Source organism: Plasmodium malariae (genome assembly GCF_900090045.1).
Source record: "Plasmodium malariae genome assembly, chromosome: 2".
Taxonomy (NCBI): domain Eukaryota; phylum Apicomplexa; class Aconoidasida; order Haemosporida; family Plasmodiidae; genus Plasmodium; species Plasmodium malariae.
In genome coordinates, this window is record NC_041776.1 from 197,438 (window position 1) to 215,001 (window position 17,564).

The following is a 17,564-nucleotide window of genomic DNA, read 5'->3' on the forward strand; positions in this document are numbered from 1 at the left end:
CATTTCTGAACATTTATACTTCTTATTTCTTCTGTACTATATTGTAAGCTATATAAACGCTACACACGTATTAGCAGATAACATATACATCATCACTTACCATACCAATAAATGTGAAACTTTATTTAAATACGTTTCAAAATGTTATATTATAACATTTCTTATAACTGTTATGTTGTTCTTCTAAACCTCATGGTCATCCATTTTTACCTAGTATTCTAATGTTCGTCTTTTTAACACCTTCATCATTAGTTAAGTTTTATTTCACCAAAGTATTTGCCTGACCTTGTCAGATATATCTGTACATATGAATAATATGCAAATGCATTTGCACACATGCGTATGTGTAGCTAAGGACGACTCTGCCATTACCGACTTCATATCCTTCACCGCCTCTCATTCCACTGTCCGGTACCTTTCAATTATATGTTGAATATCATCACATGGAAATATGTCCTTTCCTATCTCTTCATTCACCTTATTATGCAAGTTAAAAATGAATTCTGAAAAGCTTATTTTATTATCACAATTCAGCTTGTAGTTTTTCAAAATTTGAAATAGGTCCAGTTTACATATATGACAAGGATACAAATTTGAAAAAGCATAAAAAAATTTAGTATGTTTTATTTTCTCCTCTTCTGTTGGCTCGTTCGGATAATTTGCGGATATGGTATGTAAAATTAGCCATGATGCTCTTCCTATTTCTTCCCTGTCAGGTGGAAATGTGTTTTGTTTTTTTGAATTTTTATTTTCATAAAATTTTAATTTCCCCCTGTTGTTGCAGGAATGTTCGTAGCATTTTTCTACCTCCATTTTTTTTTAATTTTATACAATAGGCTCTTTCTTGCCTTTATTTTGCCTTCGCAAACGATTGTGAAAACGCCTGGAAAAAAAAAAATTTAAATATCTTCAAAAAGGATGTGATATGAGCGCGTACACGTAATGTACAATGTATTGCATAATGTATTGTATAATGTGATGCATAATGTGATGCATAATGTAATGTATAATGTATTGTATAATGTGATGCATAAGGTAATGTATAATGTATATATATATTTTATTTTTTTTTTCCTTCTTTGCTTTATGCAAGTACATTTTGTTCTTTCTCTCGTTACATATGTGAGGCATAACCTTTTTCTATGCTCAATTCAGGGGCGTGTATATAAATTTTCACGTTTCCTTAAAAATTTGTGAGAGCAAAACGAACATTTCGCCTGAACAAGTCATATATACACATACAAATGTGCGCATATATATTTATATATACAAGCAAAATTTATGTATTTATGAGTATGATAAAACGTGTTAATAATAACAAAATTTATGAGGATAGTAAACAAACCAACGCACTGTTAGGTACATAATTAAGTATACAAGGGTTAGCGTATCAAATAATAAAATGCACATAAAAAAAAAAAAAATAGGAACAGTGTAGGTAAAAAAAAAATATATGAACAGTGCAGGTAAAAAAAAATATATGAACAGTGCAGGTAAAAAAAAATGAACAGGTAAAAAAAATATATGAACAGTGTAGGTAAAAAAAAATATATGAACAGTGTAGGTAAAAAAAAAATATATGAACAGTGTAGGTAAAAAAAAAATATATGAACAGTGTAGGTAAAAAAAAAATATATGAACAGTGTAGGTAAAAAAAAAAAAATTCCTTCAAAAGTTTGAGAAAAGGAAAAAACTTGTTATAAAAACGTTGAAGCAACCGTGACAAGGTGGTTCTCTGTATTGACGCTTCTACTTTTTCGAATTGCAAAATTGGTATATTTTTTTATTTTTTATTGTATGAGGCCTAGTTCAATCTTAAAGGCGCTTATTGAGGTATACCTTCCGCATATTACAACATAACTGTATATAATGGCTTCATCTTTTTAGACACTTTTTTCCTTAACAAGTACATATCATTTTATTAGTTATTCCATATTCCGCTATATATGGCAATTTTATAAATACGCATATGATTATATGTACCTTTTCATGATTACATAGCTCACTTCAATCCGCATGAATGATTAATGTAAATGTTGGCGTGTTGGGACATGTAGACTCAGGGAAAACAAGTTTGTGTAAATGCCTGAGTGAAACGTTAAGTACATGTGCATTAGATAAGCACAAACAAAGTCAGGAAAGAGGTATAACCATAGACCTAGGTTTTTCGTCCTTTTATATTAAAAAAAAAAAATGCAAGTTGTTCCGTAAGGGTGGAGAGGAGAGTAACAAAAGGAATGATGAATGGAATGATGTACGCAGTGATGAAAGGAACGATGCATGTATTGATCATGGGAAAGGGGATGGAAGTGCCCTGACCGACCTGGGAACGAATAAACAAATGATCATATCGGGAGAGAACGGGTTAAGAAATAATTTTATTGCTTCTTCAAAAAATGAACGAGATGAAGAAACAATTCAGGTATGTTTGGTCGATTGTCCTGGTCATCATTCCCTACTAAAATGCATTGTGATGGGAGCAGAAATAACAGATATAATTTTTCTAGTCATTGACATAAACAAAGGAATACAAAAACAAACCATCGAGTGCTTAGTTCTTTGTGAAATAGTAAGAAGTGATATTATTATAATATTAAACAAAATAGACCTAATACCAATAAATGAAAGAGAAAAAAAAATAAAATTAATGAAAAAAAAAATTGAAGATGCGTTGAGTAAAACTCGTTTGAGGCATTTAAAATATTATATAATTAGCTTGTCAGCATATATTAAGAGGGATGACAACATGAATGATGGATGTGTAGAGCGTGGTTTGTGCAATAGGGGGAAAGAAGGGATAGAAGAACAAGAAGATGAAGAAAGGAAAGAAGTGGAACTATATGTAGATGAATACAAAACGAACAATTATAAGAGAGAAAATTATATCTGCGCATCGGATGAAAAAGATGACGAAATAAATTGCAGCCCACGCAAAGGGAAAAGGACACATCTCGTTAGCAAAAATGATGAAAATACTGGACCAAAAAAGTATGAGCAGAAGCATGAGCAAAAGTGTAAGAAAACGTATGAGCAAAATTATGCACACACATATGAACAAAATAGCACACGACGAAAGGAGGAAAGAAAAAGCTGTTTCGCGAATGTAGATGCTCTTATAGACCTACTGTCCAGTATCGTGAGGATACCAGTGAAGACAAAGTGCACGTATGAAGAGTTTTATTTTCTTTTTGATCATTCTTTCGATATTAAAGGAAAAGGAACAGCATACACAGGGACAGTGATTAGAGGAAGAATTAGAAATAACTGCAATATTGTTATATTGCCAATAAATGAAAAGGGGAAAATTAAGGAAATACAAACATTTAAAAAAAAGGTAGAAGAAGGAACAAAAGGAGATAGACTCTCTCTTTTAATTTCGAATAATAATTTGAAAAATACAAAAAAAATAGAAAGAGGTATAATTGTTTTTGAAAAATCAAATATCTCCTATTTTTCCATATTTATTTGTAAGGTAAAGTTCGTTGAATTTTACAAAAAAAATATGAACAATGCAGAACTGCTAACCTGTATAATAGGATTTTCCTCTTCTCCTTGTTACGGGTACTTTTTTAAAAAAATGGTAAATCAAAATGGCACAGCGCCAAATGCGGAAGCCAATGCGAAAGTCAATGTGGCTATCAGTGGAACGTCGAATGTAACAGTCAACTCAACTAGTCAGTCGGAAGAGTGGGGGCATAAACCATTTGATCGAAACGGACATTATGTGTTGGTTGATAAGATTAATTTCTTTACGCCGCAAAGGGACAGAGAAAGTGAAGGTAGTGAACATGGTAAAGGTAAGGATAAAAGTGAAAGAAGCGAACACGGGAAGGATGAGAGTGAAGAGGAAGAAGTCTACTTTTTAACAGTCATGAAGACGAAAATATACTGTTACACTAATGAAAAGTGCATATTTTTAAAAAACGATGATAAGCTAAACTGCCGAATATGTATGTATGGGCATATTATAGACATGATTGATGATGATAGGCACCATAAAAAAAGTCCATTTATTGTTAATAAAAAACCAGCTTTAAACGAATATGAAGGTTTTGAAAATATGAAAATAATGAATGCAAAGGAAAAAATTGGATTAATTGAAAAGGTATTTGATAATTTCACCCTGCTATGCAAGAATATTTTTACTTCGTCTAGTCAAATTACCCAATATTTGGATAAAAAAATTTATATTGTTAATTCATCTTATCAAAATAATAAAAATGAATTCAAAATAGAATATATTGGTCGTATAACTAAACCTTTTGCAAAAAATGGTAAATTCTTTGCACAGTTTGATGAAGATATATCTCATATTGAAAAAAACTGTAAATCGTTTATCGTTCTTATCAAATATTACAAGGACATATTGACAAAAAGGAAAATTTTCCTTTAATGTTATTCTTCCTGCCACTTGATTTCTTTTCATTAACAGGCGTTGCAAGAGTTAGTGCCTAATTCTGAGGGGCACTCGCTAAAAGGAATTACGTACACACAAATGTGCACACACAAATATGCACACACGAATGTGCCCGTACACATGTACATGTTCATGCAAAAAAGGAAAAACCCACCTTTCACGGACATTTAAAAGTGTGTGTTCCCTTTTAAACTTCTCCCAGCTTGTTTTTATCCCTCCGTAGTACACTATTCCAAATACATAAAAATGATGCCCCTTTGAACCGCTAATGTTTATAGAACAGCGAATTTGTAATTTTGCACATTCAGAAAGAAAAAAAAAAAAAAAGAAAAGAAAAGAAATGAAATGAAAAAGAAGAGGAAAAAGAAATGAAAAGAAAAAGAAGAGGAAAAAGAAATGAAAAGAAAAAGAAGAGGAAAAAACAAAAGTACCATATGTTCATGCACACGCATATGAATGTATATATATATATATATGTTCGCCCCCGTCCGAATTAGCAGAGTACCCTCGTTGCGTACGTCTTCTGCACAGGTCCATTTTTATAATAGTTCCCTTTGTTCTGCATGTTTATGTGCTGTTCTAGTAGAGCAGCCTTATTTATTACATCCTTTATTTTTTTTTGCCTTGGCAATTCTTCATTCATGTAGAGTAAATCTTTTTCAAATTGGTTTTTCATCATATATATTTGTGATATAAATGCATCAAACCTTGCTTTTCCATATTCTTTTTCTACATCTTCTGTTGAAAATACATGAACCTCTTCAGTTGGAGGGGACCGCCTTAATTGTGTGTCGTACAGGGCTCTCCATATGGTTTCTTCCTCTACGGGGCCTTTAGACATTATTTGAACAAAGGAGGAGGAAGTACTAGTGGAGGGATTTGTAGTATTGGAAGTGGCATCTTGCAGGGGGGTTTTAATAAATCCCCTTGCTTGGTCATCTTCTCTCGAAGTACTACTTTTCTCCGCCTTTATTTCATTGAAGAGTTGCTGCGTATTATCGAATTTTTCATAAAATTTCATTTGAGCATCTTTTGTTTCCTCATATACTTGTATTAAATTTAGAGCAATTCTTTTTTCTGATATGGGCAATCTTCCGATGTCGTATACTTGTTCACTGGATGAAATGAAAGAAAATACAAAAATGGAAATACTTGGAAGGAAAGAAGTCAAACAAAACTTTTTCATCTTTGTGGAATGTGATTATGTTTACGAGTGCTTTTTTTTTTTTTTTTTCTTCCTCGTTAATAATTTTTTTTTTTTCTTCTTCCTCGTTAATAATTTTTTTTTCTTCTTCTTCCTCGTTAATAATTTTTTTTTCTTCTTCTTCCTCGTTAATAATTTTTTTTTTTTTTTTTTTTTCAAAAATGTAAACTAATAATTCGAATCAGCATTAAGAATTAAAAGGTCAACTCATATGTGAATGGAAAAGACAAACTCAACAAACAATTTTTAAGTTGCGCATTGTATAAGTATGCTTTCACTAACACGTATTCATTATATAGTATATAATATTTATGTATATATAATGGAATATAAAAAAGGGAAGAAATTAAAGAAAAAAAAAAGGAAAAAAAAGACTACTATTTGTTCTTAAACTTTCTTATTTTCTTATGTCCCATTTTGTGTATATACATTATGTACATATGTAAAAAAAAAAAAAAAAAAAATCATTAAAAAAATGGGGGAAAAAAAAAGAAAAAAACAAAAAAGGGGTGAGTCGTGATAAAGCAGTATCGACGAAGCTGCATTTGTTTATTTAGTTAGATATTTGACTATTTATCCACTTGACTGTTTATCCATTTGACTATTTATCCATTTGACTATTTATCCACTTGACTGTTTATCCATTTGACTATTTATCCATTGACTGTTTATCCACTTGACTGTTTATCCATTTGACTATTTATCCATTTGACTGTTTATCCACTTGACTGTTTATCCATTTGACTATTTATCCATTTGACTGTTTATCCACTTGACTGTTTATCCATTTGACTATTTATCCATTTGACTGTTTATCCACTTGACTGTTTATCCATTTGACTATTTATCCATTTGACTATTTATCCATTTCACTGTTTATCCATTTAATTTTTTATTTGTTTCATTCTTTCAAATAAACATTTGCAGGTAACGTCCCAAGGAATTTAGATCTCCTGTAACTACTGAACCTGAGAGAGCAAATTACAAGTGTGGGATTAAAAGGAGATGAAAAAAAAAAAAAAAAAAATATATACATATTAGTATGTATATGTACATATGTGTGTGTTTATGTACACACACTGACGTAACCCCTTATATGACTCGCCTCTAACCTCCCAGTTAATAAATTTCCAACAAAGGAACCAATATACATTCCCCCTATGGCAAAAAAAGGGGAAATTATTACTTTACTTTTAGCATCGTAGTATTTGAACTTCCTGAGGACGTACAGAGGAAGTAATAAAAACCCTATGGAAAGGATTAAAAAAAATATAAAAATATAAAAATAAAATAAAAAAAAAAAAAAAAAATAAACATATAAATAAATATGTAAACATATAAATAAATATGTAAACATATAAATAAATATGTAAACATATAATTAAACATGTAAATAAATAAATGCATAAATAACTACATAAATATATCTATAAATGAAAATAAAGAACGATGACTGCGATGAATGAACAAATTGACATATTTTAAGCTGCAAAAGGATTTGTATTAATGTTATGAATCTTAAATGCTGCGGCTCACCGACAAAGGAGCAGAACTTGCACTGTACCTATTGTTAATACATAGACGCAAAAATGAAAAAAAAAAAAAAAAATGCATGTACATGTACTGCAATAACTAAGCAGTGGTAAAAATAGGAATAAACATATGAACGGACTTTAATAGACTAGAAAGAGAGAAGCACTCTAGCAAATACACATTTCCCCCAATTACACTCTCCAGGATACACTACATTTGCTCTTTTATATTTACCTGCTTTTCTATGTCTTTCTGCCTTGTGTTCAGGATGTTCAATATATTTAAGGTATTTACATTTTTACTGTCAGCAACGTCATCTATGGGGTTAAAAAAAAAAAAATGAGAGAAGCAAAATGTAAAATGAGAGAAGCAAAATGTAAAATGAGAGAAGCAAAATGTAAAATGAGAGAAGCAAAATGTAAAATGAGAGAAGAAAAATGTAAAATGAGAGAAGAAAAATGTAAAATGAGAGAAGCAAAATGTAAAATGAGAAACTAAAAAAAAGAGAAATGTGAAAATTAAAATGAATGCAGAGGACGAATGGGTGACACAGCTGCTCAACAGGTTAGCTGCCTCACATAAAAAAATAAAACAAAATAAAATTAAGTAGAACAAAATAAAACAAAATAAAATTAAGTAGAACAAAATAAAACAAAATAAAATTAAGTAGAACAAAATAAAACAAAATAAAATTAAGTAGAACAAAATAAAATTAAGTAGAACAAAATAAAACAAAATAAAATTAAGTAGAACAAAATAAAACAAAATAAAATTAAGTAGAACAAAATAAAACAAAATAAAATTAAGTAGAACAAAATAAAACATAACTAAACTAAATAAAATTAAGTAGAACAAAGGAATGTATTTAACGCGTACCTGAGTACACATTCGAAAGAACCTTAATAACATCATGACTACTTAACTTGTTACAGTTATTACCAATAGTAAAAAAACACACATGAATAAAAATTTTTTTCCAAATGTTAATTTTCTTTCGTTCGTTCTTTCTCGAGTACTTGTACTCAAGAATTGAGATATCTGATGGAGCCTGCACACATACATACACATACATACACATACATACACATACATATACATACATACACATGCATACACACACATATCCATACATAAATATACAAAAAAAAGAAAAAAAATATATATATATAATATATATATAATATATATATAATATATATATAATATATATATATAAACAAATAACATAGAGATTTACACTTATGTATGCACATACACACCCATACATGCGTACAGACGATGTTTTAACCCCCTGAAATAATTTCATTGTAAATTTATTTCATTCTTTTACTCTTTAAACTGTACGGACTTTACCTTAATATAGGACATCCTAATGAAAAACAAAAAGATCGGCCAAAAATGGAGCGGCAGAAAAGAGGGGGATAAAAAAAAAGGAATGTTAAAAGGTTAGAAGTTGAAATAAAAGATGAAAAAAAAGATGAAATAAAAAGATGAAAAAAAGATGAAAAAAAAAGGTTAAAAGGTTAAAAGGATGAAAAAAAAGATGAAATAAAAGATGAAAAATAAGATGAAAAAAAAATTAAAAAAAAAGGTTAAAAGATTAAAAGGTTAAAAAGATGGAAACAAAAGATAGCAAAATAAAAAAATTATTAACGGACTGCCATGTCACTGAATCTTAATTCACAATTTTTTTCCTTTTCGATTTGTCAAAAAAAAAAAAAAAAAAAAAAAAGAAAAATCTTAAGTCCTTTTATTGCTACTTAAAGATTTTATTTCTCAAAGCTCAAGTAAACACAAAAGGCGAATAGGGGCAATATTAAATTGTCAATGTCGAGGAGATAAGCCTTTTGAAAAAAAAAAAAAAAAAAAAAAATGGAAAAAAAGAATAATGAAAAATGTAAAATGAACAACAGGAAAAAAAAAAAAAAAAAAAGGAAAAACCACCCGTGTACATCATGTATGCCCCACATACACATACGCAGGTAAGTATGATTTTTCGTTTCTACAAATTGGTAATAATATTTTTCCTTTTTGTTTGTCCCTTTTTTTTGCTTCCTTTCTTTGCTTTTACCTCAAATAGAGCGCCAAATAGAGATACCATAAAAAAAATGTTCAAATTAGCCCATGAGACAGTTTGCTAAAAATTTGCAAGAAGAGGAGTAAACATTTGTAAAATTTTTTTTTTTTTTGTGTGAAATGTATGAATAAGTATATTTAGTGTTCATCTATTGATGAAGTACTTTTGCTTCATTGCATATTTATATGTATGGAAATATTCTGTACTTGTAAAAAGTAGCTTGACAATAGGAACGATAAGAACGTAGTAAAAAAGAAAAAAAGAAAACCTGTACAAAAGGAATGAAATAGGAGCCTAATTATGTAACACACAAAAATTAGCGCTTACATTTGCAGTTGTACAGTGGCTTCACATGTGCAAAGTCATTGTATGCTTAACGTACACTGGTGAGAAAGTGGGCGTACACACGTGCATCCACAAATTTACGCACCCACCCGCTATGGTACGTGTGAGTGGTGTTTTCTATTCGACTTCTTAACCCAACTCCTTACCAGCATAAGACTTATTATTCGTATTTTTCATTTTGGGGGTTGGGAACAGGAACCCTCCTATTGCAGCCTTCGAAAAGAAAAAAAAAAATAAAATAAAATAAAAATACATGCACAGCAATATTTTTGTGAAACGTGGTAAAACGTAAAATATGTAGGCACGTCATGACTAATTAAACAAACTGCTATATAAGGTTATTCCGTTAATGAAAAGTAAAAAAAAAAAAAAAAAGAAAAAAAAAGAAAAGGAAAATGAAGAAAAACGAAGAAATATGGCAAAATGTAGAGACGGTAAAACAAAGAAATATAGAAAAATGAAATGAAAGCATCAAAATCTTGCGCTTAACAAGTGAGTCTCCTATGCATATTGTGTTTAATCCTGAACTGTACAGGAGAAAGTTAGCTTCTCTAAAAAAGTACATGATTTGCTTTTTTTTATGAACGTAGTTTTTGTTACTAAACAATGCGTCTGTAATAATTGGGATATAAACCCTAAAAAAGGAGGGGCAAAAAAAAAAAAGAAAATCATACAAACGTAAGCGCGTAAATACGTAAACGTGTAAACCCATAATCATAAACAGGCACACACTGCTACATCGTAGCTTGACATATATAACGTGTGTTCGTCGTGTCTAGGTTGTATTGTTCTTCCAAGTTACCCAGCTAAAAGATAAATGTGTGTAACAACTATTCCTTTGCTGTCCCTCTCATCTATGAATCTAAAAAGAAAGTTTCATTCATTGTTACTCCCCATTATTAAAAGAATTATGGAAGAAAAAAAAAAAAAAGGAAAAAAGGCACAGCAAAACAGAACACAGGTGTGTGCAATTTATTTAGTTATTCATTTATATTTATTCAGTTATATTTATTTATATTTATATTTGTATTTATTTTATTTTTTTTTTCTTAAACCTCGCAATAAATTTATTTATGGCATTGAGAGAGGGAAAAAACACTTCACAAATTTTTCGCACCATTTCCACAAAAATGAAAATCAAAAAAATAAACGAAAGAGCCACTATGAGTAGGTCGATCTGGGATAGAGGGAAAAAAAAGTTGGAACGCATTGAACATACATACATATGTGCATACATACATATGTGCATGCATACATATGTGCATACATACATATGTGCATACATACATATGTGCATACATACGTACATGTGCATACATACGTACATGTGCATACATACGTACATGTGCATACATACGTACATGTGCACATGATAAAGGATACCCTACGTGCTCGAATTTAAAAAAAAAAAAAATAATTTATTTTTACTTGTCCTTTTAAAAACGACAATTTCACATTCACAAAAAGAAGGAAGTGATAGTGCTTTCTTAGGTATGATAAATTTTTGTTTCTCCTTGACATGTTGATGATATACATTAAATAAAATGTTGTTATAATGAACCACAACAGAATTAAGATATAGTTGTTCTCCCTCCATACCATACTTATTAAAATGTGTAGTACGTTTGTATCTGTAGAGAAGACATCATAAGGATGGAAGAGCGGGTGGAGAGAAGAGGGGGGGGGGAGAAAATAACAAAACAACAAAACGACAAAATAAGTCGATCTGTTTATTAAAGCACTTTTCATGCATTACTATATTTTCTCTTTATACGAACCTTTTATGCTTCTTGAATCGTGTTCACTTGAAATAAAGTTGAATAGGTTGTACAAAAGTAGCGCCATCGATGCTATCATAATTTTCCCTCTGTTCTTAGCAGCATTTTGCAAACAATACGCGCAGCACATTCCGTATGCAACTAGACTTATGGTCTAATAAAAAGGGCATGCACATATACATACGTGCATACATACATATATATGTGTTACACATACATATACATTACAACTTTTTGGCACTTCAACTTGTTAAAGGCAAATAGGCGAAAGAAGGAAAGAATGTCGGGTTCCCCCTCAGTCGCTCTTTTTTTTTTTTTTTTTTTAAATTACTGCTTTGCTGAAAAATCTAAACAGTACAGTGGGAACGATTTGATGATTCAAGTACGAATAAACAAAACTGTAAAAAGAACAGTCTAGAGCTAGTGTTCCTATCGCACTTATGATTAACCCCTCCAGAAAGGAAAAGACTCTAGAATAAAAGAAGATACAAATGATTAAGAGGCAAAGGAAGACATACACACATGAGACATAAAACAGCGGAAAATGGTTATATGATGCTTGCTAAGCAGCACTTAAATTATTTTTCTTCTTAAATTTTTCTTCTTAAATTTTGTTTTTTTAATTTTTTTTTTAATTTTTTCTTTTTTTAATTTATTTTCCATTTTAACTTATTTGTTAGGTGAAACAAGGATATCGACAGCATATGGTAGAAGACAAAGTTCACAATAAAACAAAAAAAACAAGTGAGTTCGTTTCCGCTAATTTTCATTTCGCCTAAATTAAAAAAGAGGAGTAACGGAAACATATATGAGGTACCTACTACAGACTGTGCTGAGATGGTGGTGATATGTGCATGTACGTATGCACTTGTGTATGTATTTGCAATTTTAGGTATATATATGCGCGTATATGTATGTGCGCTTATGTGTGCATATGTGCAGACATGAATACACTAATACTCGCATGCACGCGCAGGTAATTTTCTTTTTCATTTAAAATAATTACTCAGTATTAAAAGGAAAAAAAAGGAGTGACAGACAAAGTACAATGAGAGAGAGACCCGAACATGCCTCAACAAAACACTAGAGAGAACAAACGTGTTGACAAGTACAACAGACAGCTTTGCGGTTTCTGTAAAGAAACGGCATATATGCACATAAACACACACATGTATATGTATATATATATATATATATATGTAAGTATTTACATATTTACACATTTACTTATTTACGTATGTTCACACAGATCCGCTTGCGCGTTCGTGGGTCTATATGTATGTACTTCACTCAACGCGAACAAGCAAACAGTGTAAAAGGATCAAAATGCATTTCGTCTATTAAGAACATACCGTAACTCAAGATATAATATTTAAAAATCAAAAGGGAGGAAAAAAAGGGAAGAAAAAAAAAGAAAAAGATGTTATTAAAGTATGTGTAAAAGAATAGATGATAAATATTAATATCCCCCTCTTTGTATAAATTAATGAGATAGTTGGCATTATTTTTATTAGACAGGTGTGCTGATTTTTCATTTTGATAATATGCTCCAATGGTTGTAAAGGAGCTAAGATATAGGCGTTTATTTTTCTCTTTTCCCTCATCAATTTCTACTTTTTTTTCTGCATTATTTTCTACGTTTTTCGTCGCTTTTTCCCCCCCCCATTTTCCCTCTTCTTTCGCTTTACGATGCAAGCAAACAACAATTAACGCGTTACACAGGATGGTCAGAAGAATCCACTTGTATGTACAAGAGCGAGAAAGGAAAATCCTTTTCTTCACTTCCGTAACTGTCATTAGTATAATTAATGTGCAGTTTATCATCCCTGAGTCTTTCATAAAACAACAGCATGCCCCCCTCGACATTCTGAATAACCAGCCCATATACACATACATGTACACATACATATATACATGTACACATATATACATATACACATATATACATGTACACATATATACATATACACATATATACATGTACACATATACACATATACACATATACACATATACACATATACACATATACACATATACACATATACACATATACACAGTGTAATTTGCGTAATTTCGTTAGGTCAGCCTTGCTATGAGGTCTCACGTACGTACACATGCGCATGTATACATGTATGTAAATATATATATATATTTATATATATACGTATATATGTATATATGCACGTATACATATATGTATGCTTGTATATGCGTGTATACGGGTATCGGCTTAATTCCTGGAAATTTGGCGCGCCATTTTCACTTCCCTCATTTTTATTTCATCGTATGGCCACAATAAAAAAAAGGATAAAAAGGAGGAAGATGGGGAAAAATGGAAAAAAATGGAAAAAAACGGAAAAAAATACGGTAAAATAGTCAAAATGATAAAAATAGTCAAAATGATAAAAATAGTCAAAATGATAAAAATAGTCAAAATGATAAAAATAGTCAAAATGATAAAAATAATCAAAATAAAACAAAATAGTCAAAATTTATAAAAATAATCAAAATGATAAAAATAATCAGAATAAAACAAAATAGCAGAAAGCGATGCAAAATAAATCGAAATAGCAAATAAATAACGCAAAAACAAAGCAGCAAAGATTAAAAAAAATGTTGCCCTCCGCTTTTACTGCAAAAATGCATGAATGACAATTTCACGCATATGCAATTGTGATACTTGTAATAGTTTAATACACATGGACTTATATTTCCATACCATTTTATGATATTTTTTTTTTTTTTTTTTTTATTTTATCCTAATTCGAAGTGAAAATTTCCCTTCCTATTTCTTTTGTTTCTTATTTACTTCATTTTTGGTCCATCCATCCGACTTCTCTCATTTCGACACTACACATTCAAAATTGAACAAAACGCTACAGCGCGGTTTTGTCCGCATTTTATTTTGCCGCTTCGTTTTGTCCGCATTTTATTTTGCCGCTTCGTTTTGTCCGCATTTTATTTTGCCGCTTCGTTTTGTCCGCATTTTATTTTGCCGCTTCGTTTTGTCCGCATTTTACTTTACCGCTTCATGTTGCTGCATTTTTTTTTTTTTTTTTTTTTAAAATATTTTTTTATTTTCATTAGTTACACCTATTGTTTAATTTTTTCCCGTTAAAAAAAAAAAAAAAAAAAAAAAATACATGCACACTAGGATACATGCACACTAGGCACACTAGGATACACACACACTAGGGTACACACACATACACATTTGTAGCACGTACGTATGCGCGGTTTCCCGAGGGAACTACAGAGTACTCCTGTAACCAAAGAGGTCTCTAATATTCTTAACGTTATACTTGATCATAGTGGGTCTTTCCAAGCTTAGCCCCCAGGCAATGACCGATACGTCTTTTGGAAAACCCATTGCCCTTAACATTTCAGGTCGAAAAACGCCGCTATTTCCAACTTCAAGCCATTTTCTACTTTGTTCATGATAACCAAATATTTCCATTGAAGGCTCAGTATAAGGATTGAATGCTGGCTTAAATTTTAATTTATGTATACCTATATATTTATAAAATGCAGATAAGGTACCGATTAAATGAGCAAGTCCTAAATTTTTATCTATTATTAATCCTTCCACTTGATGAAATTCCGCTAAGTGTGTACTGTCAAGATTTTCATTTCGAAAAACTCTATCAATACTGAAATATTTTTTTGGTAATATTATATGTCCTTTTCGATTATACTCTTTTGCTAATTTGAATAAAGTTCTACACGAATTAGAAGTCGTGTGTGTGCGGAGTACATTTCTTTTACTTTCTTCAATTTTCCATTCATAATTCCAACCAAAACTTCCATAATCACCTACAGAATGCACTCTTTTTACATTTTCGATATATCCTATATCAATAAAATTATCTTGACATATTTCTGGATCTTTTATAAAAAAAGTATCTTGTAAATCTCTACTTGGATGTTGCTGTGGTATATATAAAGCATCGAAACACCAAAAGGAGGATTCTACATAATTATGTGTTTCCATTTCTTCAAATCCCAATGATATAAATATATCCTTAAAAATTCTCATCTGTTTTGTTAAAACGTGTAAAGTACCCTTAATTATTTTCTTTCCACTTGAAAAAAAATTATATTCTTTAATATCATATTTTTTATATTCTTCATTTTTTAATAATAAATAATTCAAATCGGTTATCTGCTTTTTTATGTCTTTTTTAAAGGCACTTGTTTTTACTACATAACAATAAGAATTTTTCTTTACCTCTACCAGCTTTCTCTTCCTCAAATTTTGCATCACACAGCTAACATGTCCATCGGTAATAACGTCGTTAATTAGGCCAACCCTCTCCACCTCCTTCATTAGTAATTGTTCATCATGTCCGTGCATATCAATAAGGCTCAAGTACATCTGAGTTACATCCTGAAGCTTGTTCACATCAACACTTGAACTCAACGATTTATCAGTCTTGTTTAGCTGGATTGTCCTGTTCTTCAAGTTAACGTTCAAACCAATATCACCTTTCTTTCCAAATTTTTTTTTTAAATCCTCTATACTACATGTTTTCTTCTCTAGTACTACATATTTAAGGACAAGATATTCTGGCGTTCCTTCCTTCAAGTATTGTAATCCTTCTTCCGTCAAATGGTACGTATTAAAAGTTTTTACAGTATTAATAATATAATATAATACTTCTAACTTTTTCATTAATCCAACTACTTTATTATGATCTAAGTCATATTTTTTACTTATACTTAATGATGATGCGTATTCATTTGGTAATACTTCTATTCCTTTCTCTTTTTTTAAATTGCTGTAATATTCATCCTGTTCCTCTTTTTTTTCCCCCCCTCGATCTTTCTTCGCTTCTTCTTCCTTTTTCGCTTCCTCTTCCTTTTTCGCTTCCTCTTTACACAATTTAAATTCTTTATCCAGTATGTAAATAAACCTGCTCAGCTCCTCATTCTTTTGTTCATCCTCCACGATGTTTGCATTCATTGTTGATTTTTTAGTTAATCCTGTACGTTTCTGTGAACTGCTGGTTACTACAATTTTTTTTTTTTTTTTTTTTATTACTTTAGTACATATGTTTATCTGAACATGAATGTACCAGTCTTTACAATATGTGCGTATATAAGCACATGTAAGTACCTTTCCACATAAGACTTATGTCCTATTATGTTGATGCACACCCCGCTTGCTGGAATAATTTACTCTCCTCTTAGTGGCACACAAAAAGGCAGCTTAAATTGCTATACCAGGTTACCGCTTAATAACCTGTATGCAGGAAGAGAAGTTAAAAAAAAAATAAATATATTCAAGTTGTCGTAAATTGAAGTTGTAATAAATTGAAGTTGTAATAAATTGAAGTTTAAGTCGAGGCTGAAGCTAACGTTGCTTCTAGGTAAAAAAAAAAAAAATACTATACGAACAAAATAGAGGATGTGCTTTTTTTTTAATGAAAAAAATAAAAAATAGGGTGTGGTATAAATTCTCCTCTGAGGCAAGATCAGTATATTTTATACTTTTTTCCTTTTTTTGGTATTACATAAAAAAAAAAATATATACAGTATGAATATGTATATGTATATGTACACGTACATTTACATGTACATGCATTTTTGTTGCCCTTACTTTAACATCGGCACCTGCTCTTTGTTATGTTTTCTTCCTTACTATGTAACATTGCAAATTTTTTTTTTTTTCTAGTTCTGTTCATATTTTCCCTGTCAAAACTACGTTGTTTAGAGCACAGGAAAGGGCCAATGTTGCGTTTTAGTTAAATTCAGTTTCGTTTAGTATTATTCAATTTCGCTGAGTTACCATATCGTTTTTCTTTTTTCCCCCTTTTTATTCTCAAAGAAATCCACATGCACAGGCAAGGTGAAAAGATAAAAAAATAAAAAAGTGAAAAAATAAAGTAATAAAATAATAAAACGAAAAAATAAAGTGATAAAATAACAAAACGAAAAAATAAAGTAATAAAATAATAAAACGAAAAAATAAAGTAATAAAATAATAAAACGAAAAAATAAAGTAATAAAATAAAGAAATGAAAAAATAAATAAAATAATAAAACGAAAAAACGAAAAAACGAAAAAACGAAAAGAAGAAATACAAAAAAGTAAAAAGATAATAAATATGATGCAAAATAATTAGGCAAAAATATAAATGAAGGAAGCTGTAATACAACTACGCATTCACTGAACAGTCAACGTAATAAAATTGAGAGTTAGCGAAAT

General features: G+C 30.3%; 6 protein-coding genes across 6 annotated transcripts; 1 reads left to right on the top strand and 5 right to left on the bottom strand.

Annotated features, from left to right (window-relative positions):
- Positions 1-396: 396 nt before the first annotated feature.
- ERV1 (FAD-linked sulfhydryl oxidase ERV1, putative) lies at positions 397-813 on the bottom strand (the record flags this gene model as incomplete). The annotated part of the gene is made up of 1 exon (XM_029008607.1): positions 397-813. The coding sequence occupies one exon, from the start codon at positions 811-813 to the stop codon at positions 397-399; it is 417 nt and encodes a 138-aa protein (XP_028860150.1).
- Positions 814-2,020: 1,207 nt separating this feature from the next.
- On the top strand, positions 2,021-4,393 carry PmUG01_02013800 (selenocysteine-specific elongation factor selB homologue, putative; the record flags this gene model as incomplete). Its single annotated transcript, XM_029008609.1, has 1 exon — positions 2,021-4,393. One exon carries the CDS (start codon positions 2,021-2,023, stop codon positions 4,391-4,393), a length of 2,373 nt encoding a protein of 790 aa, XP_028860151.1.
- A 517-nt stretch (positions 4,394-4,910) lies between these two features.
- Positions 4,911-5,603, bottom strand: PmUG01_02013900 (conserved Plasmodium protein, unknown function; the record flags this gene model as incomplete). Its single annotated transcript, XM_029008610.1, has 1 exon — positions 4,911-5,603. The coding sequence occupies one exon, from the start codon at positions 5,601-5,603 to the stop codon at positions 4,911-4,913; it is 693 nt and encodes a 230-aa protein (XP_028860152.1).
- Positions 5,604-6,522: 919 nt separating this feature from the next.
- On the bottom strand, positions 6,523-8,522 carry PmUG01_02014000 (conserved Plasmodium protein, unknown function; the record flags this gene model as incomplete). The annotated part of the gene is made up of 6 exons (XM_029008611.1): positions 6,523-6,589; positions 6,734-6,869; positions 7,158-7,185; positions 7,389-7,471; positions 8,031-8,202; positions 8,508-8,522. 6 exons carry the CDS (start codon positions 8,520-8,522, stop codon positions 6,523-6,525), a joined length of 501 nt encoding a protein of 166 aa, XP_028860153.1.
- Positions 8,523-8,923: 401 nt separating this feature from the next.
- Positions 8,924-13,178, bottom strand: PmUG01_02014100 (phosphatidate cytidylyltransferase, putative; the record flags this gene model as incomplete). Its single annotated transcript, XM_029008612.1, has 13 exons — positions 8,924-8,998; positions 9,226-9,291; positions 9,438-9,499; positions 9,723-9,789; positions 10,067-10,211; positions 10,379-10,438; positions 10,632-10,753; positions 11,005-11,207; positions 11,355-11,508; positions 11,686-11,824; positions 12,024-12,129; positions 12,361-12,486; positions 12,713-13,178. The coding sequence occupies 13 exons, from the start codon at positions 13,176-13,178 to the stop codon at positions 8,924-8,926; spliced, it is 1,791 nt and encodes a 596-aa protein (XP_028860154.1).
- Positions 13,179-14,607: 1,429 nt separating this feature from the next.
- Positions 14,608-16,320, bottom strand: PmUG01_02014200 (phenylalanine--tRNA ligase alpha subunit, putative; the record flags this gene model as incomplete). The annotated part of the gene is made up of 1 exon (XM_029008613.1): positions 14,608-16,320. One exon carries the CDS (start codon positions 16,318-16,320, stop codon positions 14,608-14,610), a length of 1,713 nt encoding a protein of 570 aa, XP_028860155.1.
- Between the last annotated feature and the right edge of the window lie 1,244 nt (positions 16,321-17,564).